At 29.7% G+C, this 23,466-nt stretch overlaps 3 protein-coding genes and 1 non-coding gene across 4 annotated transcripts; 2 read left to right on the forward strand and 2 right to left on the reverse strand.

Annotated features, from left to right (window-relative positions):
* Positions 1 to 207: 207 nt before the first annotated feature.
* On the forward strand, positions 208 to 4,480 carry ACD1 (Pheophorbide a oxygenase family protein with Rieske 2Fe-2S domain-containing protein). The gene is made up of 7 exons (XM_047308329.2): positions 208 to 834; positions 1,258 to 1,493; positions 1,635 to 1,761; positions 2,324 to 2,460; positions 3,098 to 3,257; positions 3,704 to 3,979; positions 4,136 to 4,480. Exons 1-7 carry the CDS (start codon positions 382 to 384, stop codon positions 4,388 to 4,390), a joined length of 1,644 nt encoding a protein of 547 aa, XP_047164285.2. The 5' UTR covers positions 208 to 381; the 3' UTR covers positions 4,391 to 4,480.
* A 5,170-nt stretch (positions 4,481 to 9,650) lies between these two features.
* Positions 9,651 to 11,149, reverse strand: LOC124833786 (protein SENSITIVE TO PROTON RHIZOTOXICITY 2-like). Its single transcript, XM_047308330.2, has 2 exons — positions 9,898 to 11,149; positions 9,651 to 9,750 (listed from the first exon to the last, which is right to left on the reverse strand). Exon 1 carries the CDS (start codon positions 11,058 to 11,060, stop codon positions 9,939 to 9,941), a length of 1,122 nt encoding a protein of 373 aa, XP_047164286.2. The 5' UTR covers positions 11,061 to 11,149; the 3' UTR covers positions 9,651 to 9,750; positions 9,898 to 9,938.
* Positions 11,150 to 19,760: 8,611 nt separating this feature from the next.
* Positions 19,761 to 22,861, forward strand: RPL9 (ribosomal protein L9). The gene is made up of 6 exons (XM_047308333.2): positions 19,761 to 19,963; positions 20,150 to 20,277; positions 21,038 to 21,083; positions 21,406 to 21,503; positions 21,586 to 21,633; positions 22,448 to 22,861. Exons 1-6 carry the CDS (start codon positions 19,817 to 19,819, stop codon positions 22,566 to 22,568), a joined length of 588 nt encoding a protein of 195 aa, XP_047164289.1. The 5' UTR covers positions 19,761 to 19,816; the 3' UTR covers positions 22,569 to 22,861.
* Positions 22,862 to 23,256: 395 nt separating this feature from the next.
* TRNAV-UAC (transfer RNA valine (anticodon UAC)) lies at positions 23,257 to 23,329 on the reverse strand. The gene has a single exon. It is a non-coding gene; the product is annotated as a tRNA-Val (tRNA).
* Between the last annotated feature and the right edge of the window lie 137 nt (positions 23,330 to 23,466).

A 23,466-nucleotide genomic window follows, 5' to 3' on the forward strand; every position in this document is an offset into this window, starting at 1 on the left:
TTGTGGACATGAATCATTCCACCGAATGGTTTCACTTCTTTTCCTCCGCTGGAAAATAAAACAACAAAATTTCTCAAAATACTAATTAGAAACAGACATCGACGCAAAACTTTTCCAAGTTTTATTTTACTTCGTAAAATTTACAGTAAGCACTCGCTAATTTAGTTAATTAGCTAAACTAAGAAAATTAAAGTTCTCAGAGAATGACACATCTGAACAGTGTTTTGTCTGAAACCGAAAGAGCTGAAGAAAGAAACATTTGAAGCTTGCACGACTCAAAAACCTTGGTCTTCGATTCCCTTATTAACATATCCCGCTTGAACCTCTGTGTACAATTCCTCGAACCTTAACGTCTCAGAAAAATTAACTACAAAACCATTGATGGCACTCCCACACTCCATCTCTGCGTTATCAACCACACTCACGCTTTCCTCCTCAGTGAGCAAACTCACCACCAATAAAGTGAATTCCTTTCCCTTCTTCTCGAACAAGGGTACGCAATTTTTCACGAAACAAACTCGACCCAGAAGCGGAAGAAGCCCTTTGCTTACCCCTGCACGCGTTGCGGCGCCACCCTCAACGGCTGAAACCGATCAGTTGTTCCCTGAAACCGAAAAGGAGGAGACTGAGGAAGAGTTTAACGAGGAGAGCTCTTCCTCTAAGTTCACCTGGAGGGATCACTGGTACCCTGTTTCGTTAATTGAGGATCTGAACCCTCTCTTACCCACACCGTTTCAGCTTCTGGGTCGTGAAATCGTGCTCTGGTACGACAAGTCCACTTCCCAATGGGTTGCTTTTGATGACAAATGCCCCCATCGTCTTGCCCCTTTATCTGTGAGTATAACTCTCTCTCTCTCTCTCTCTCTCTCTCTCTCTCTCTCTATATATATATATATATATGTGTGTGTGTGTGTGTGTGTATTATTTTATTTGAGGGTATAAGCTCTATTTAATCTATTTTATATATGATAATTTGGGTAAATCACTAATAAATGTAGAATCTTTCTGATACCAAGTACTGGACATTTAGAAGGAGTAAAATTTGCAAATCAAGTGGTTTAATAATGACTCGATTAGGGATGACCTAATAAACGAAATAAAGTAGAATATCCAATACATCTAGGAGTTTAGTTTCGAATATAAATCAACCACAAACAAAAACTAATGGAGTTAGAGGGACTTATTATATGTAGTTTTTGGATATTTTAGTTTCCTTTTAGTTTTTGTGATAAAAAGTTGGGTGTTTGGTTTTTGTAGGAAGGAAGGATTGATGAAGATGGGAAGTTGCAGTGTTCTTACCATGGCTGGTCTTTTGATGGTTGTGGATCTTGTGTTAAGATTCCTCAGGCTGCATCTGAAGGTCCAGAAGCACGTGCTCTTCGATCTCCTAAAGCGTGTGCCACTAGGTTCCCTACTTTAGTGTCTCAGGGATTGCTCTTTGTTTGGCCTGATGAAAATGGTTGGGAGAAAGCAAGTGCCTCCAAGCCTCCAATGTAATTTAGTTAATTTTGTATTGTCTTGTCTGAGTAGTAACATTAAATTAATTGTAATTGGGCCCCTTATGATGGATTTTGTCTTGTGTTTATTATTTGATGTTGATTTTGGAACATTTTATCCTAAATTTGTTTGTTTAGGTTGCCTGATGACTATGAAAACCCGGAGTTTGCCACTGTGAATATTCAGCGTGACCTGTTCTATGGTTACGATACTCTAATGGAGAATGTCTCTGATCCTTCTCACATTGATTTTGCTCATCACAAGGTACAAATGACACCCTCCAACTTGAGTTTTAAGTGCAGGCTATTTTAATTTAGTTTGGTGTGCATATTGAAGGTATTTTATTTGATCCTGGTGTAAGTAGAGTTTGTTAAATATACTCAGAAAGTGTTAGCAGGAAGAAAATTTGGGTTGGTTTCTTTTATTATACATTTTCACTCACTGAAACCGGCATATGATTATCATGTTTTAAAAACTTTGAGAAACCTTCTTCATATTCCCTTGTGAGAATTTGGTTTGAACGTTTGTTTGAATTTAATTAGGAAGATATTCTCACTGTCCAAGTGACTGTATAGGAATTTAAACTTTACCTGATGTTTCAAGTGTTGGATTAATTGATCATGTATCTCTTAAGCTTGCAGATGTGCTTTGTCTATTTGTGGCCCTGTAATTAACTTTTTTTATTTATCATAATATTGCTTCTTACTCTGGACTTTTAATTTAGAGTCTTATTAGATAAGCAGTTGCAGAAGTAGAAATTGTTTGGTATTGATAGGTACTCAAGATTATCCTAATCAGTAACATAAATATGGTCCACACTCTACAGGTCACAGGAAGGAGGGACAGAGCCAAGCCTCTGCCATTCAAGATGGATGCTCGTGGTTCATGGGGCTTTTCTGGAGCGAATGAAGGGAACCCTAAAATCAGTGCTAAATTTGTTGCGCCTTGTTATTATATGAACAAGTAAGCCAATGACTTTTGCGTTGTTCTCGTGTGCATTTAGTTCCATTGTTAACACTGAAGGAAAACATATGGATTCTGAGTGTTTAGGGCCAAAAGATTTGTTCTCAACTGTAATTTAAGGCCATAATTTTGGATAACTTTCGGGTATCACGCATTCAGTCATAGGCTTCTTGTCTCGATACTTGTTGAATGAAATATGAAGTTTTATCCACCAAAGCTTCCTCAATAAGTAGATCATTCAGTATCAGAGGGTTCCCATAAATCTTATCTTTTTTCCTTTCCGAATTTCTTTCCTTTTTCACTCTCTAAAGGATAACTGGGAAGTAATATTGAAATGTATAACCTTCTTATTAATCTTAACAGATCATCTGCTGTTTAAGGTGAGACATATAATGCTAAGTTAACCGTACCTTCACTATGTAGTATGTGAGGTTCTTGTTGAGGATAGTCAATTTGATATAAGAGTGAATGATGTTGGTGGTATGTATGCCTTAGTAGTGCATCTTTTTTTTAAGTGTTTATATGCATATTAAAGATGCATTTCAGATAACTATTACTTTTCATCCTAGGCGCTGTTGCTCTCTTCTTCAATTGTTGCTACTGAAGCCCAATACACTTGGCATTATTATTATTGCAGGATTGAGATTGATACCAAACTCCCTGTAGTTGGTGATCAGAAATGGGTTGTGTGGATATGTTCCTTCAATGTTCCCATGGCACCTGGTAAGACTCGCTCCATAGTTTGCAGTGCTCGAAACTTCTTCCAGTTCACAGTGCCAGGGCCTGCCTGGTGGCAAGTAAGATTTCTATGGCCTATGCTGTCAATTTTCTTCTGTTTGATTAAAAATACATGTTCCAGTTTGCTTAATTTCAATGATCTTTTACTGGTTTATCTGGACAACTTGTTCTGCCCTGATGTTTATGTTGTAGCAAATTCTAAATCATCGTGGAAAGGTGAAAGAATTTGTCTATTTTGAAGTACGCCTGAACTAAGAACACTATTGAACATTTCTTTGTTAGGCAGAAGGTTCCAGTGTCTGAAAAAACACCCTAAGCTTTCCTCTTAGAACCTACAATATTATTACATGCTTCAGATACATTAGAAGTTGACATACTCCGACTTACCTTACCATGTTGTTTCTGTATCCCTATAGTTCTCTTCTGAGTAATCGTGTTTTCTGCATTCGATTTCATGAATGCTTAATGTAACTTAGATCTGAGTTTTGGCTTTACAATGTCTCAGGTAGTTCCTAGATGGTATGAGCATTGGACTTCGAACAAGGTATATGATGGGGACATGATAGTTCTTCAAGGGCAAGAGAAAATCTTCCTTTCACAAACCAAGGAAGGAGGCGACATTAACAAACAGTACACCAGCATCACCTTCACACCAACACAGGCAGATCGCTTTGTCTTGGCATTTCGAAACTGGCTGAGGCGACATGGCAATGGCCAACCAGAATGGTTTGCCAACATCAGCAACCTGCCATTGCCATCAACAGTTTTATCCAAACGTGAGGTACAATAAACATGATCCAAGATTCTCAGTTTCAACAATGAGAAATGTTAAGAAAACACTCTATTACAACACTCATTTTAACTCTCCAATAAAATTCACTCCAACTACAAAATCAGGAATAAGACTAAATGAATCATTTTCTTTTTGGTTGTATAGATGATGGATAGATTTGAACAGCATACTCTGAAGTGTTCATCATGTAAAGGAGCTTATGAGGGATTCCAACTATGGCAGAAAGTCCTAATTGGTGCAACAGTTATGTTTTGTGCAACATCAGGGATCCCAGCAGATGTCCAGTTTCGTGTTCTTTTGGCAGGACTTGCAATTGTCAGCGCTGCCTTAGCTTTTACCCTAAACCAGCTCCAAAAGAATTTTGAATTTGTCGATTACGTTCATGCAGAAATCGAATAAACACTGATTTCCACGTTAATTGTAAATAGAGTTGAAGAAAGATTACATGTATTCATACTATTTTGATGAAAAGAGCTTAGTTCTACACAATCTTGAAATTTAAGACATGAAACAAGGTTCGTTTCATATCAATTACATGAAGTAACACTAACCATTGGAATTCGTAAACTTGGTGACTTCAGAATGATGAACTCAAGAACTATGCTATAAAAGTGAACCTTTGTTTTTTTTGATAATTTTTTTTACAACAGTTTATGTGACAATTCGTGATTGGTTCATTTCAAATATACAAACTAATAAAACAATGACACAAATTATTATCAAAAGTTATTAACATACCACGTTCTTGTAAGAGATAAAGTTATTGATGTGGATTTCACGTTGAAGTGTTTGAACAATACCAACTAATAAGTTATGTACCATATTTTTATACATATATTAAAAGAGTAACATTTCTATTTAATTGAATTTACAAAGTTATTTAAAACATTTGTTTAGCGCTTCTTAAAAAGAGCATACTTTTTCGGCTATGATTATTTATATATGTAATTAAGAAACACGTTAGAAGGTCTAGTTTTTTGAAGTTTTTTTTTTTTTTTTACTTTCAAATTTATGACGAGTAAAATTAAATTTGATATATATATTTTTTAACTTTGTACACACTTATATTCAATTTTTAAAATAAAATCTACTTAAGCGTCCAACGAAGAAGCTGTTAAATTGAATCAAGTTATTGAATTATTCGAAAATATGTTCATTTTACTCTTTTTTTTAAATATAATTGAACTCAGCCTACCACACCTTGTAGGTTAAAGTAAATTTTATTTTAATCACTCGACTCATTTTAGTTATAAATAAATAAAACAAATTATTAAATAAATACGTAAAATATAAATAGAAGAAGTCTAAAAATACCAAACTAGTTTAGAAGGTTACAAAGTGATCATTGAAAAGAGTCTAATGGAGAAGACTTTGTTGGAAAATAATTTCTAACTTCTTCCATGAGTACTCTATGAGCATTGAGATCAATCCTATATCAAAGTTTTGAATAAAGAAACACACAGCAACTTAACACATTGTTTTCTTAAATTAAATTAATGAAGATAAAACTATGATGGAATCCAAATTATTAATTTGTCTTTAACAAAAGAATAAAAAACAGAAAAACTCATTTTAAAAACGAGATAAAAAAGAAAATGAGAAATTTTATAAGTAGGTTTTGTAGCTATTTGACCCAAATTTATATTATTATTATTGTGAGTCCAAAATATCCCATAAACACGAAGTGCAAATGTGAAAATAGTATGATATTTATGATAATATAAATAATAAACTAAATCTAAACTTAGTTTATTTGTTAATATTTCTTACATACTAACATGTACATGAAAACCTAAAAATATATCATATCACATAAGGTATATTAATTGAATACTTATTCTTTACTCACAAAATAGCATGAAATTTAGTGTTATAACTTTTCTTTAGGTGTGAAATTATTATATCTTTATTATTTTTGTTAAAAAAACTCTAGCATTTTGTATTTTTTTTAAATTTAAATAAAATTATACCAAAAACATTGAATAATAATAAGTTCTTAATAAAAGAGAGTAACTTTTTATTGATATATAAATATTTCTGGTATAAATTTTTTCTCTCCTCTTTTTCTGTTCAACCAAATAATTGAAGATAAAATTTTCAATATTATCTAACCTATTATTATATATCTACGTAACACATTCTTATTCTATATTCAATTTGTTATCATCAATTCTATTTTCACCTTATTTTACTTTATTTATATCGGAAATATTTCATTATAATTATATTGTTATGCTACTTATGATCTTTTTAATTATATGTGATATGATGATATTGAAACTCAATGTAATTTTAACTTTTTTTATATATAAATTTTAACTTTTTTTATTAAATACGGAAAAAAATATACATATAATGAGAACTAAAGACAACATAACAGTGAGAGTTAATTTTTAATAAATATTAATGATAAAAAATAATGATTCATATAATCAAAATTAAAAATGAAAATTAGATATTAGTGAAAGTTAATTAATTATTATTGTAAAATAAATATTACTTCTTGATAATTAATATGCAACTTAGATGGTCTTATCATCTTATGCATTATAACATAACGAGGACATACATCAATTTTGGTCTTATGCATTATAATATAAGGAAGACATACATCAATTTTGGTAGAAGATTCAATTTCCTTTTTATGATAATTTTTTGGAGTTATATTATTAAAACCAAATAGATCGAAATAACATGTCATTATTAACTCCATCACTTATGACTTGTTTTTTTTTTTCTTGTAACTTCAATATTAGTTCTGAGAATGAATATTAGTTACCATGGCTTCAATTCTTAACATTAAGTAATACTTCTTTTTACTTTTAAATTTCTTTCTATATTTTTATTTTATTTTTGATATCTAACTCCATGCGTACTATACATCTAACTCAATGCATATCATAAATTGTGATGGAATGAAAATTTTGATGAGAAGTGAATAAAAAAAGCACAAAGACACCATAGAGAGAATGCTTCATGATTATTAAAAAAGACACATTGTGATGGAAGAAAAGAAAAATATGGAGCTATTAGAAAAGGAAATTAGTAAAGAAAAAGAAATGAAAGATAAAAAATTAAAAAAAAAAGAGAACAAAAAGAACGAGAGAAAAGAAAATAAAAGACCAGAAGTTGAGAAAAAAAAGAAAAGAAAAAACTCAAAATTACTTTGACCCTCGATATTATTGTGATAGTTAATAAGACAATAATCAAACATTTTACTAAATATTAAAAATTAAAAAAATATGTCACTCGGATTATAACTATATCATTAAGAAGATGAATAAAATTTGAAAATACTATCAAATTGAAAATTTTAAAAGTAATTTTGAAAACTTACACCATAAGTTATTCAGATTATTGCAAAGCAAAAAAATAAATAAATTAAAAACTAATTAATTAAATTTGCCTCTCTATTTAATTGTTTAAGTCTAGGTCCCTTCTATACCAAGTACCCCTACCTAGGTCAGGGCTGGCCTGGTTAGCCTTAGTTCTAAATATGGAAATATAATACATGTAGTCATGCATGTGCTCTTAGAACTGTCTCATTGAAGATATATCAGAGTAACAGTGCAAACGCATAAAAATATATTATCTATATACATATATATACATATATATATATATATATATATATATATATGGGTTTGCTAACGCGCGTACGCCTGTTTTTCAGTTGGTACATTTTAGCAATGTGTACCCAATTTTAGTAGACAAAAATACCATTATATATCATGGATTCTAAGTTTTAAGGTTAAGGGTATTTTAATAATTTTGATTCTCAAAACTTAAAAAAAAAAAAAAGAAACCCCCAAACCCTTACTCACCTCTCTCATTCCTCTCAATCCTTTCTCTTTCATCTCTCTCACTCCAACTTTTTCTCTGTCATTCCTACTGTAGTTTCAATTGAAAAAATCAGAAACATTTGCCTTTAAACAATTTGCCTTTGTAAAGAGTTGAGTCATTGACATATTCACCTTCAGGCAAAAGTTCATTCAAGATCTCTTCAATTTCACCATCTTCTCTAATTTTTCTAATTTCATCATCTGCATATGTTGAATCATCATCTCTAAAAAAACCCTCCAGGCCAATTACCAATTCTTTCGGATGTCATTATGCTTGTGAAAATTAGATAAAATTATATAAGACAAAAATTATAAAATGAAAATTCATTATAAAGTCATTTTTTTTGTAAGAAATTGTTTAACAACGAGTGTTTCTGATTGATTTTTTTCAGGCCAATTACCAATTCCTTTGATGTCATTATGCTTATGAAAATTAGATAAAATTAGATAAGACAAAAATTATAAAATAAAAACTCATTATAAAATCATTTTTTGTAAGAAATTGTTTAACAACAAGTATTTTTGATTTTTTCCAGGTCAATTACCAATTCCTTTATGCTTGTGAAAATTGGATAAAATTAGATAAGACAAAAATTATAAGATCAAAACTCATTACAAAATCATTTTTTTGTAAGATTGTTTAACTGCAAGTGTTTCTGATTTTTTCAATTGGGTTAGAGTAGGGTGTTTCTGATTTTTTCAATTGGGGATACAGTAGGGATGACAGAGAAAAGATTGGAGTGAGAAAGATGAAAGAGAAAGGGTTGAGAGGAATGAGAGAGGTGACTAAGGGTTTCAGGGTTCTTTTTTTTTAGTTTTGAGAATGAAAATTATTAAAATACCCTTAACCTTAAACTTAGAATCCATGGTATATAAGGATATTTTTGTCTACTAAAACCCGGTACACATTGCTAAAATGTACCAACTGAAAAACAGGCGTACGCGCGTTAGCAAACCCCATATATATATATATATATATATATATATATATATATATATATATATATATATATATATATATATATATATATATATATATATTCATACACACAACTCTATTTACTTTAGTCATGGATATTCACCTTTCAATACTAACTTATCAAATTAGCAAATTTTTAAAGATAGTTTGATCCTTAATTTATAAAAATATAATAGTTTGAATTTTTTTTACAGGTAAGTCATTATAGATTTTGACGACTTTCAAATAAAAATTGTCATCAATAATGACAACTTCTTCGTAAAATTACAATGAAATTATGAGAATTTATGATTATTTCTTTATAATTATGTTAAACTAAAATTATCAAGACTGTAACGACTTTCAGTTTATATTAAAATTGTTAATAACATTCAATTTCTATTGAACTAAAGTAGTCATGACTTATATAATATCAATTCAACACAATTATAAAGAAGTCTTATAAATTTTAACAACTTCAATATAAATTGAAAGTCGGAGTCTTATTTATGATTTCAGTTAACACACTTACAAAAAAAATCATTATGAGTTCTCATAACTTTGCTTTTTCATAATTTTATAAAGAAGTTAATCCTAACTCATGATTATTTCCATTTTAAAGTGGTTAAGACTTTTACCATAATATGTAAAAATATTCAAACTATCATATTTGTGTAACTTACGGTCCAACGATCCTAATTCAAAATGAGCAACCTTATACAATTCAGTACACCCTCGTATATAGATGGCAAACCTAAGGAATAAAAGAAGAAAATTCAAACTAACAGAAAAGAAAACCATATTTATATACGATAAGGCACAAACCAAATTAGAGTAATGTAGGCTATATATATATATACCACATCTGTACAATGATATGCTATGGCAGAAAATTTGCAACCGAACCGAATTTTTGTGCAGTGAACATGCTCGAGATCACTCTCCCCAACTTACTGCACCTAAAATAACAAGAGACGAAAATGTTAGCACAAGAACTCAGAAATAATTTTTAGTTAGTTTTTGAAGTGAATAATGTCTGCGTATTCATGACAACCATTTTTCATACAAAATGTTACGATGATATTACATGAAAATAGAGAACTAACACTGAAACTGGAAGAGTTAATCAGCAGCTCTTGATGATGAATCATCGAACATATGTCGAGAAGCCATGAATAGCTGGGGTGTGTCCCACGAACAAAGCAACATGGCCCATAAGCTTGTCTTTCCTAGAAAATGTTGTCCCACAGGAGCACTGCCACTTGGCGTCCCCACAGTGCTTCTCATGTGTCCTCAAATCAGAAAGCACCGAAAACTGCTTCTGGTTGCACCTATTGCACACGTACATCTTGGGGCAGTGGCTCCTCTTGTAATGGTTTTTAGCACAGATCATTGACTTCAATGGCTGGAACTTTGCATGTTTCTGGTTCCACCTACACCCTTCTTGAGGGCACGAATATTTCTTGCTGGAACTTCCCTCACCCAATAAACTCTCCCTGCTTTTCATTGGGTTGCTCAAGGCTGCATTTGTTTTGTACTCTTCCCCATGAGCCCTCATGTGCATCCTCAAATTCGCATCACGTTTGAACCCTTTCCCACACACTTGGCAAAAATAAGAGTACTTGGCCAACAAATCAGCAGCATCCAATTCGATTATATCACTCTCTCTCATGATGTTCCTGTCGGCTTCTTCATCCTTAATGTTACAATCTCCAATATTGTTATTGTTGTAGCTTTCACCAAACCAATCCAGTGCCCCTCCTTCTATACCAGATAGGAATTTACTTTGCCCTCTGATCATATAAGAGCTCATGTTAATGCTACTCATACTAAGCATACCCCTATTGTTGTTGCCAAAGTTTGATGGATGATGAGGTGATAATACGCTACCATGATCAAGTTGTTGCTGGTTCTGGTTTCGGTGCAATTCATTAGCAATACTAGTACCTGAAGAGGAACCAAGAGTCATTTGCTGACAGGTAAATCTCATTGATGTGGCTGCCACTATGATTTCTTCGAGTGTTGCGTTCATGGTGGAGATTGCCATGGGAGTTAGGTTATGTCGAGGGGTGACAAGAACATCAACCAGGTTCTGCAGCTGACCTAGCTTGTCCTTCAGAAGAGAGAGATAGCAGAGGAGGGAGGTAGAAGAGTGTGAAGTTGAGGAAGAACTTAGTTCAACAGAAGATGAAGCCAAATATTCATTCACAGGAAACATTTGAGATGCTTGAAAATCCTTTGTGGAGTAAGATGTAGCCTTTGGCATCATTGTTGAATCAATCTTCCTGCAACAAACCTGTGAAAATGGTAGCTGTATGGTTTCAAATCTTAGTTTTCGTGTGAAGATTGGCTTTTGACTTGGATCATACAGAGAAGGATATAATGTTGTGGAGGGAACGTTCTTTATATATAAAGTGAAGAGCAGCCAAATAATGATCATAATAATTTGTATTTTTCTATGTTATGTATGACTTATGGATGGTTACAGATTCTCTACACAATACTGAGTTTACCCCCTTTATATATACAACACCCTCTAGCTTTTTAATTAATACATTTTATTAATATAAATTACTTGTTTTGGAATTGAAATTTAAATAAATAAATTAGTGGTAATTAAGATCTTTATATATGATAGGTTTTGGAGTTTAAAATGGTAAATGTTGAAGATAAACATCAGATTTATGTGGATAAAAAAAGAGATAGAAAAAAATGTTATTAATTAATGTTAAAAAAGAAATTTCTTTAGTAAAAATATAAATTTATTTTTACCGAAAATTAGTTTTTTTAATAAATGTATTGGATTTTTCCATCAATAATTAATTTTTTATATTTTAACTTGTATAAAACTGATTAACTTTGGGTTATTCACGTTCAATTATGGATAAAATAAAGAAATTGTGTATAAAGGGATGAATTTTAAAGACATAAAACCTGACTAGCTTTAAGTGTTGGGTATAAACAACGTCCCGCATTAGATAGAATAAGAAATAAACATGAGTTTATATACACATAAGATACCTCTTTTTGTAGTGATACCAAAAGCAAATCCGTGAGGGTTTGGTCCAAAGCGGATAATATCTTATCAGTGTTTTTGAAGGGTGGATGTTGGATACAAACAAAGTCTCACGTAGGATAAAATAAGAAATAGACATGTCTTTATAACATACACAACATTAACCTCTTCAAGCTATATATAAAATGTGTTTTTCTCCAATTTTGAATTTCCAAATATCTTTTAAAGTAAAATAACAATTTTAGCTTAAATTTTAAAGTGTTTGGTTTTTTCAATTTTTTTTGGAATTTTCGTTTTTTAAATGTAGACAATAAGTCAACTGAGAATTGAGACAGACAATATATATATATACTCATCCCCACTTAAGACCTTCCTCACATGAACCCTATCTCACATCAACCATGGCAAATGAGAGATAATCCAATTTCCATTGGTTACAGAACTTACAACTTTCATCGGACTCTCTCATCATTCTATTTTTTTTTTCACGTTGATTATTATAAAAATTAAATGCTTTGAGTTCTTCTATCCTTTTTAATTTAAAAAAGTATTTTCTTTTGTCTTATTATCTAAACCTAATTGTCCTTTTAGGTTGTGTTGTCAATAAGCACAAGGTTTGAAGGGTTCGCAATGACAATCTTTGTTCTTGTCAGCGTCCATTCATTTTGTTCAAGTACTACAAGTCATTAGTATGTGATTGTATTTTTATTCATTTATTCTTTGTCTTTTATATTGCCTTTGTACACGATGGTCTAATGTAAAAGATACTTTTTCCACTATTTTTTTTATTAAGAACAATGGTAAATTTCTTTAAGTAATTTTTGAAATAATCTATTCTTTTGATGATGTATAACCAAATGGGTTTGTGATTTATGATTTAGGGTTTTGAGTTTTGTAAACCCTAAATCTTAAACTTAAACAATGGTAAATGCACGTGGGGGATTTTGGTTTGTTCCAACAAAAAATAATGAAATTCAAAGGAGTCAATTGTGTATTAAATTGTCGTTTTTTATATAATTGTTTGAAATTAAATATAATTTTTGTTTTCAAATTATTTAAAAAAAATATTTTTTCTAAACTATATATATATATATATATATATTATTCTTGTATTTTAAGAAAAATTACGTAAAATATCTTTTATAGCAAATGATATAATGAATGTTATATTATAGTTTATTATACAGTTTGAGTGTCACATGAAAAACATTCCACACATTTTTTTGTTAAAATTGTTTACATTACTTTCATAAAATACAGAAAATATATATACACATTAGTTTAAAGATAAAGCATAATTTTTAAAATTAATTTAAACATTCTAAACATGTTTTTTGAATTAATTTTAAAAATTATTTTTTATCTTTAAACTACTTACTAACTATTACATAATCCTTTTAAAAATTCAATGCTTTCAACGAAATGTTGAAAATGCTATCGTACGTCTTAATTTCTTATTACAGCAAGTGGATTTTTATTTCTTTGAGTGTACAATAATTCATGAATAGAATATTATGAGAATCCATATTATAAAGCATATATACCTTCTTTTTAGTAGAGTCAAATGCTAAAGAGACAAATTAAAGTATAATAAAAACAAAACTTATGACTATTATCTATTCTAGTTCAGGTAGTATAAATGATTGTTTAAAAATACTCACATAAAATGTAAATAAAAAAAGACTACAAACTTTTAAAATTGTCAATTTTTATAAGAGGTTGTTGATTTGTGAGACTTTTATACATAACTGTAACTAATCATTGTGATTTTTACCCCTTCTGCTGAAAATCAATATTCATGTTATGCATTAATTACTTTCCCTATTTTTAGTAGGATAATAAAAATAAAACGTATTTTTTTTACTATGAATAGAGGTTTGTTTTACCGTGTAAACTTTTTTTGTTGTTGTTTTATTATATGATTGTTAGCATATTTTTATTCAACATACTTCTAAAATTAGGGATTATTAGTGTTATGTGACCTCATTCTAATGTTAATAAAAAAATATATGAGTCGATCATATATACATGAACAATACTCAATCTTTTAAATTAAGTATAAGAATGAAGTTGTATAAATTTTAATGAATGATACCTATTTCTTTTAACGTTATTAATAAAATTTCTTAATTTTTGTAAAAGTTTATTGGTTTTACTTATGCTTTGAAAAAAAATACGTTTTAAGTTATTAAGCATTTTAATTCAAAGAATATGTAAACATTAATAAATAATAAAGAACTAAAAATAAAAATAAAATTAGATATTTAAGAAAATATATAATTTAAAATTTATTACTCAATTTTTAATATATAAATGATTTAAATATTAAAGTAGTTAATTTATATTTACTACTTTTAAAAATAAAATATTAATTAAAATATATATGTTGGTTGAAATGTTTAGAATATACATTTTCTAACTCACTTCAATTAACACTAATTTATTGGTTAACATTTATTAACGAAAAAATATATATTCCAAAGAGGATGCTTCCACTAGTGCAGAAAGAACTTTAGACGTCTGTTATTTTAGGCTTTTAACGTATGATATCTGTCTGACGTCTATATGGGTGACATTAATGAGACGTCGGACCCTTTAGGTCATACGTCTCTATAGACATCGGACTTATATAGGTCAAACGTCTCTATAGACGTCGAACCTATATAGGTTAGACGTCTGATCCATATAGGTCAGACATCTCTGGGTTGCTCCTGACTCATGGTGATTCGAGTTTACAACTTTATATTTTAGTTGAAGAGAATGTATTGTACATTTTTTTATTGGATGGTTTTAAAAATGTAGTGGAGGGAATTGGAGGAGTACAAAACGCAAGAAATCCCCGTCAAAGAACGTCGCCCAAGTACACAAGAATAACTGCACCAAAACCCAACGAAAACGCATTTTAATCGGTTCAAATGAAATATATGCATGAAAGAGTGATGTAATCTGAGTAAAATTAATTTAAAACGGTTCAAAAGTGAAAAAATGAACCTGAAAAGTGTAACCCGTAGAGAGAAAACGCGACGAAGATGATGAACAATGAGTGCGCGTAATGGCTGTCTCGCGTTTACGGTGTTTTAATGCCGAAATTTAGACGTCGGTTCCCCCAATAACAAACGTCTAAAGGACTTTAGAAGTCAGAGTGACGGGATCAGACGTCTAAATGGAGTCAAAAAGTGACATTTTAAATTTCTGGGTTTAGGGTTTAGACGTCGGTTCCCCCAATAAACAGACGTCTAAAGTGCTTTAGAAGTCGGAGTGGCGGGACCGGACGTCTAAATGGAGTCGAAAAATGACTTTTTAAATTTCTGGGTTTAGGGTTTAGACGTCGGTTTTCCCAATTAACAAACGTCTAAAGCGCTTTAGAAGTCGGAATGGCGAGATTAGACGTCTAAATGGAGTCAAAAAATGACTTTTTAAATTTCTAGGTTTAGGGTTTAGACGTCGGTTCCCCCAATTAACAGGCGTCTAAAGTGCTTTAGAAGTTGGAGTGACGGGATCGGACGTCTAAATGGAGTCAAACAGTGACTTTTTAAATTTCTAGGTTTAGGGTTTAGACGTCGGTTCCCCTAATAACAAACGTCTAAATAGAATAAAAAATTATTTTTTATTAACTTTTTCGTTTAGTTTTGGCGTCTATTCAAGGTAGTCGACATATATGAGTATTTAGACGTCGGGCCCCTCCATAGCCGACGTCTAAATAGTTGTTTTATTTATGAAAAATGCCACCGATCATCTTTTACGTTGGATATTCGAGGGTGAAACGTCTAAAGAGTGACGTTAAAGGTCTTTTTTGCACTAGTGTTCATAACCTTTCTCATAAAAAATTTATAAGGATTTAATTATATTTTTTGTCCCTAAAATATAAAATCAAATTAATTTTGATTTCTAAAATAGTTTACTTGTGATCAAGTTTTGAAAGTATGATTTTAGTTCTCAATTTAAATGAGTAAAATAACTTTATTTTTCAGATTTAGTCTTTAAAGCTAAAATTATTTTTTCTAGATTTAAAAAATTAAAATACTTTTCAAATTTTGGAGGATCAAACTCCAATTCTTTTAACTACATATATTATTAAATTAAAATAAATAAAATATTTTGAAAAAGATTTAGGAATATGGATGGATTTGATAATATATACCAACCTAATTTAAATTGAATTTTATTAATTTAAAACTAGGTCAACGTTATAAAGTGTTAGAAAAATAATCAAAATAAATAATAATAATTATATAAGAATAAGACAGAGATTTGGATAAAAACAAATTAAACCATTTTTATAACAAAATATTTCAAGATAAAAGTAAATGAGAAAATAAGTAGAAATAGTATGGGTTAAGGTACATATAATGTTGTCTGTTAGTTAGACTCAGCTTTTACTTTTGACCGTTCGGTTTCTTGTTGTTAACCGTTCGGTTTTATGTCTGGTCGTTTGTGGCCAAACTTTCTCTTCTGAGCGTTCGGTTATGAACGTTCGGGTCTTTTGGCTTTTACTTGGATTGGCTATATATATTGTAGCTTGTCTTGGTTTTCAATGATTAATTCAATACCGTAATATTCAGATAATTCCTCTCTGTGTTTTTTCTCTCTTCTCTCTCATTCTTTCTAGTTCTCTATTTCACACTCGAATCCAATATTGTCCTTATAGATAAAACGATTTCACTGTACAAGACAAAATAAAATTATATATACTTATTTTCAAGATACAATAATCCATGAGATGGACTGAATGTAATGAATGATCTCTAAATTTTATGAATATCAATATCTTAAAAGATAATATAGAAGACCGAAAACATGTTTTATGACTTGATGTATTTTCTGTATTTTTTTCTCCATCCAAATAAGTAATATTTATAGATAGAAGAAAAACTTGCCGGTCAATTATAATTAATCTAATTTAAAAAATAATAATAATTTTTAAATGTGAAAAACTCTTTATACATAAATGGTATTTATCTCTAAGATTAATATTGTATTAAAACATTAGCAACAATAGGATTTTATTGTAATTAGTTATTTTTAAATGATATTAAATATTTCTAACAACCACTCGCATCATTTAAAAAATAAAATAAAATATATAATCTTTTAAAATAAAATATTGTAAGATAAGGAACCATACACATAATGTCTTTTAACGGTTAAGTCTATAAAGGATGATATTCACTAGAGATACAACATCAATGAAACTTAAGTTCAACCACATAAAAGATTTACATGACTCTCTCTTCAAAACCTTAAGGCAGTTGGTTAATAGGTCTTCACCTTTATATCTTGCTATACTATCTTATTTTTATCCAATGTGGGTCTTGGACTTATATTCTCAACATTAACTTCCATTGGAAAAAATGCAAAGACTTAATTGTCTTGAGCTAAAGCTCTTATAGCCAGATTTTAGTACATAACACAGAGTATCTATATTCATTTTAGGTTCTAATAAGTAGTTGCATGTAAGACCTTATACATACATATGTTTCATAAGTGTCACTTAGAAACTTGCACATGTCTCACAATAGCGGTCACACCATCACACTCACTAGATAACTCTCAAAGGGTGATTACACCCATGCAATAATTATTATTGGATTTATTAAGAGGTATTTTAAAAAATAAACATAGTAATGTACATACATACCTCAACCTTATTATTGTCATAATTTATAGTAAACATCACCAAAGGAATGAGACATAAAATTTAGTCATTAGTTGGTGTACTTTAAGTTAATATCAACTTGGTTATTACACATTGAACACTATTTCATGAGATCATCATGTATGTGGAGATGAGTGTCCATTGTTACAACTAATTTATGGCTTTAATACCAACCTTATGACTCAAATATTTGCTTTTTTTTTTCATTGAAATTTTTGCTAAACTTTAAATATAGAAACTTGAATGTCACACTACATTGAAATAAGAGTTATAAGTTTATTTAGTAATGGTAAATCATATAGATAATGAAAATTTGCCTTAGCAAAAAATTGTATTTACAATAATCTTTGTTTTCATGGTATATCAGGAAACAATATTTTATTTAGCAGATTTTTATGCTACTGCACATCTACCCAAAGCAAAAACATAACCATTAAGAGACTTCATTCTTCTAATAGAATTTAAATTTCCTTGACCTAGTCTAACATGTTACATTTCACAACTTTCAAACATATGTAATAATCAAATAAGAACTATTAGATATTTTATTTGAAGATAAAGACATAAGTCTTAACTTAAACAAAACCTTCACAAATATATTCTTTAATAACAAATACATCATGTGTAGAAATAACAACCCTATTATACTAAACAACCAGTTAATAATAAACAAAATATTTTTTCTTTTATTTCTAGTGTAAACAAAATAAGTTTCTATTAACATACACATAGTTTAACTTAGAGTTAGTGACATGATACCTTTCATATGAGAAATCATATAGTAATATTATTAACTTCAAGCTTATAATTAGATTGAAATTTTTAAACAAGCTTTAGAAATAAAAACTATGTTTTTTCTCAACACAAAGATACATAATCAAAACATCACAAAATAATTTTTCATTTAAACCTTGATCACAATCAACAGGAAGGAAGCAATTTTAAATTAATAATCATGATGGCAAGTAATAAACAAAAATTTTTAAATTCATGAATTTGATAAAAAAATGTTTATATTAATCATTTCAAATTCAATTATTTTTCACAAAAATATTTACATAATTTTTTTAAAAAAAGTCACATTTTACTTAACAATAATTTTAGTATGATAAGATATTTTATAAATATTATTAAACAAAACATTAAAAATTTGTTCATGATATCAAATATCTTTATCTGCAACATCATAACAAAATGTACTAGCAAAAATAATATTTACTTTTACTTCTAAGATTAATATTGTATTGAAATATTAGTAAAGATTTTATTTTAATTATTATTTTTATAAATATATTAAGTATTTCTAACACAAAATAGTAATAGAGTTGATATATACTTGTCACCTGAAACGATAATGGGAAAATATGTGTTATTTACGAATGTGTTTTTTCTTTTGCATTTTCTAATTTTAAAAGCAATTAGTATTTTAATCTAAAATAATTATATTTTTAATTTTATCCTTTAAATGTTAATCCAAATTTAATTGTTTTATAAATTTAATTTACCATTTTATCTTTTAATAACTAATTTTTTAAAGTTAAATAATTATTTACAACAAAAATTATTTATTAATAAAAATTATTTTATAGTTTAATAAAAAATTTCTAATATAAGAAAACACTCGTTTTATAATAATATTGACTTTTTAAACTCGTTTTAACTTTTTTTTTTTGAAAATTCGTGATTTTAATATTTTCTCTATTTAAATTTAGTTTCTAAATGATAATTTTTTATTCTCACAATTATGATAGAAGAACATAATTTACCTAATATATGATATTATATATTCAAATTAAAAATTAAAAAATTATTGGTAAAAAGATTAAATTAACGTAGTATTTTTTAAGTTTGAGGACTAATTAATTAATCAATAATAATACTGCCAAGTAAAAGTAAGCAGTAAGAAATTAATTTTAACATTTTGAACAAGAGTTTATTTTTCATATATTATAATTTTTTTTAGATCAGGAAACTTGTCCACAAATAACGTATGATGAATTTGAGTTATACGAATTTGAGTTATATAATGGTAGTTGTATATGTAAATTTTATGATATTTTAAGATTTTTTAAAACTTATACTAATAATTTTCTATCAATTGAGCATATAAAACATTTTTATATTCAGAGTTTATTAAAATTAAATTCAAAGATATATAATATCAACTAAAAAAGTTCATGGGTTAAAATAATAATTATAGAAGTAATAGTCAAATTCTTTATCAAATAAAGAATATTATTGTATTTAATTTAATAATTCCAAAATTTAAAAAGTTCTCATTTTATAATTTACGACGCGTAACACTGGACAAGAGATAAGAAAACAGAACATTGTGCTTGTTCTCAATCCATCAATGGCGTCACCATTATCTTCTCTCTCCTCTTCTTCTTCACTCTTTCACCACACCTTCACCGGAAGCTCGAAGGTTCCAGTTCACTTCCCCAACCAAACTGCGCACTTTTTTGTCTTCGCTCAAAAGAAGGCAAAGAAAACTCGAAAGGTTACATAAAATTCCATGCTCTAACACGATAAAGAAATAAAATTTCGTGCTTTTCAACACTATTTGGATGTCAAATTTGAATTTTGTTGTTGTACGACAAATGGGTATGCTCGTTTTTTTTCTACAGTAATGTATTTGTATTTTGCAGCACTATATGTTCACTTGGTTAGTTATTTGTGAAATTAGATTATTCTGAAGGAGGATGTGGCTGATGTGGGAAAGCAAGGGCAACTCCTTGATGTGAAGGCTGGTTTTTACAGAAATTACCTGCTTCCTTTGGGAAAGGCACAACTTGTTACACCTGTGCTACTCAAGTAATGTGTAATTAAACCACCTAGGTCTTGGATGGAACATTAATTTATCTGATAAATTTGTTTTCAAATTTCTATATTTTGGACTAGTGCTTCGAATTTGCGTTTCCATGACCCGTTCGTAGTAGAAATGATGATTTTCAAACAAGCAATAGGTTGGATAAGTTTCCAGTGAGTTCTGAATATGTCATTGTAGTGTCATGAAATATAATATGTCTCTGATAAGAGGTCATCTGAATGTGATTTATTTGTGTATATAGACTAACGAAACTTTTAGAGGGATTTGATTGGAGAACAACAAAAAGATGGCTTTTAGTTAATAATTATACTAGTAATGACTTTAGGAAGTTATTTTTATTTCACCCATAGGGTTTTGATGTTCTGGGTTGGACAGGTTTTTCATGTTTTTCCTTCTTCTTTAAGTTGTTCCTGCTGTATTAGTTTAATAACAACTGCTGTCATCTTGGATTGCCAAATGGAAATTGGCCTCTTTCAAGTGAGATTGCTGTTGTGGCATTTTTATGATAAAATTGTGAAAATTCTACGTTTGTGAGTGTAATAAACTTTGTTTTAGTAATTTGTGCATTTCTTTGTTTGAGACTCTTTCTATCTGTTTCTTTAAGAGAAATGATCATTGAAATTTAGGGCTAGCTATTTCTTTGTGCAGTAAGTGCCGTTAAAATAAAATATGTTCGTCTAAGTTTTGATCTGAGTTTACTTTTCATTGTGCTTAGAACTATTCATTTTGACCTTCTCTGTCCAGGGAAATGAAAATAGAAGAAGAAAGAATTGAGGCTGAGAAAAGACGGGTAATTTTTCCTTTCATCCCCAGTCCCTACTTGGATTCAGGGTTACCATCTCTGAATAACATTAGAAATGAATGCTATGGTGTTTAGCTCCATATGTAAACCTTACATCAAGATCTGTAAACTTGTGAAAAAGAGTTTTATATGATCGAATGTACACATCTTTCAATGGTTATCCCTGTAGTAACTTTGCATGCAGCAAAACACTTTCTTTTTGATATCTGGTTACATCTAATTTCATACTATCTTCTGAATTTATTAACAAGTATTTTACCCCATGCACAGTTCTTTTAGACATATGCTGTCCATGTTTACATTTCTGCAGGTAAAAGAAGAGGCACAACAACTTGCTCTAATTTTTGAAACTGTTGGGGCTTTCAAGGTGAAGCGTAAAGGTGGTAAAGGAAAACAAATTTTTGGAAGGTGAGATTTGCCTTGCACGATTATGAGAAGTCAATTTATGTCCTTGTATGGATTTTGTGTCTGATGTTTGAATGCTTTTTAGTGTCACTGCTCAAGATCTTGTTGACATAATCAAGGCTCAGCTTCAAAGGTACCATATTTTACAAAATTCTTTTATTTTGTTAGTATTGTGGATGTTCTTTGATTGAGTACTATACTATACTATACATTCACAAGTTTTCCTTTTCCTTTTCTTCAATGTGTCTAAAATACAGAGTTTCTAAAGTTTGTGACAGACTTCGGTAAGGTGTTTGTCATTTAAGTAATGCAGATTTTTTTTTTTCATTTGACTCTGGAGCTTTCTCTGATTTTTGGGTGTTAATATTGTGATATTAATGGAATATAAACCAAATTTCCGAAATAGTAATACAGTCATTCAATATCCGATACTTAATTTAGCAAATGTCATTATTTTGGAGTGTGCATGCATAATATGTTTCATGTGATAACTTGGTATCATCTGTCAGTATTGCAAGTGTCTTTCAGTAGTGCATCTGATTTTACCTTTTTCTTTTCCCTTTACAATTGCTAGTAGAAAATACAATATAATCCAACTTTATCAATGTAAACCATCCATGCATAATTTTCTTTGACGTGTTTCAATCTATACAATTTTCTACTTGATTACCATTTTAGAAAATTTCCAAACTTGTGGCACTCTTCAATTTATATGGTATTTGTCTATACGGGATTCAATTGTCACACTTGAAACAATGTTCCTAGTTCTGAGAATCTATTGGGGGAAGATCATGTAATGTAAGTACATTTCACTGCAAAAAAATGGGGAGATGAGTTGTTTTTCCAATATTTATTTCATATCTGTCAATATTTATTTCATATCTGTTTTGTAATCTGATTGATTAATGTTGCTTTAAGATATATATTGAACTGTGATTCATTTCTAGGGAGGTGGACAAGAGAGTTGTTGATCTTCCAGAGATCAGGGAAACAGGAGAATATATTGCAGAGTTAAAGCTTCACCCAGAAGTTACAGCTAGAGTGAAGTTGAATGTTTCTGCCAACTAAAAGCACAAATATTTTCTGAAGTTCCTTTGCTAAATGGACAATTTGGAGCTAGTTACCTTTGTTCAAGGTGCATAACCATCTTATGACGATGAATCTTGAAGCTTCAAGCAGTCTGTAATCTTGTAATCATGCCCTGACTCTCGGATGAGGAAGGGTTTGTCATAGGTCCAAAATGAGAACTGTCTCTGATTTGAACATTTTTGTTCTGTTCATACCCCATTCTTGAATGTTTATTCATTTTTAGGACAATGCAATGCACTATGTTGGTGGTAAAGGCTATTTTTTCTTTGATCTTTCCTTGGTTTTGTGAGCATGAAAATGGAATATAAAACGAATCCATTGTTTTTCTGCACTTGATTCAATGATCATGTTTACATTCCAGTGTGAATGAAGGCTTTTAATTTCTTTGGAGGCCACTGAAAGATTCAGCATTTATTTTTCCTGTTGGAGGAGAAAAACAAAAATGTAGAAGATTTCCATTTAGTGTGCGGCTAACTTATTGACAAAGAAATTGTCTATGTTGTTATGAACACCCTGTAAAATTTTGTCAACTCTATTGAAATGAAGTTAAAAAGGAATGTTCTTCAAAGTTTAAATTGACAATCACATTTGTCTTAGGTTAAAAGAAATTTGGCAAAAAAGGTAATGAATTGACTAAAAGAGAAAAAACAGTAAAATAAAAAATCAATGTTGCTGCCCAGGATCGAACTGGGGACCTTCAGTGTGTAAGACTGACGTGATAACCACTACACCACAGCAACTCGGTTGAAAATGTATTCAATAAAGAAAACATTATAATAAACGTTTTTGACATTTGAAGAAAGAAATTGTATGGATTTATTGTATTCATCACAGTGTAGCTTGCAATTGCACAACTGAATCATGTGTTTTTCAAAAT

The sequence above is a fragment of the Vigna umbellata genome, chromosome 3, assembly GCF_029865625.1.
Source record: "Vigna umbellata cultivar VRB3 chromosome 3, Vumbellata_1.0, whole genome shotgun sequence".
NCBI lineage: Eukaryota > Viridiplantae > Streptophyta > Magnoliopsida > Fabales > Fabaceae > Vigna > Vigna umbellata.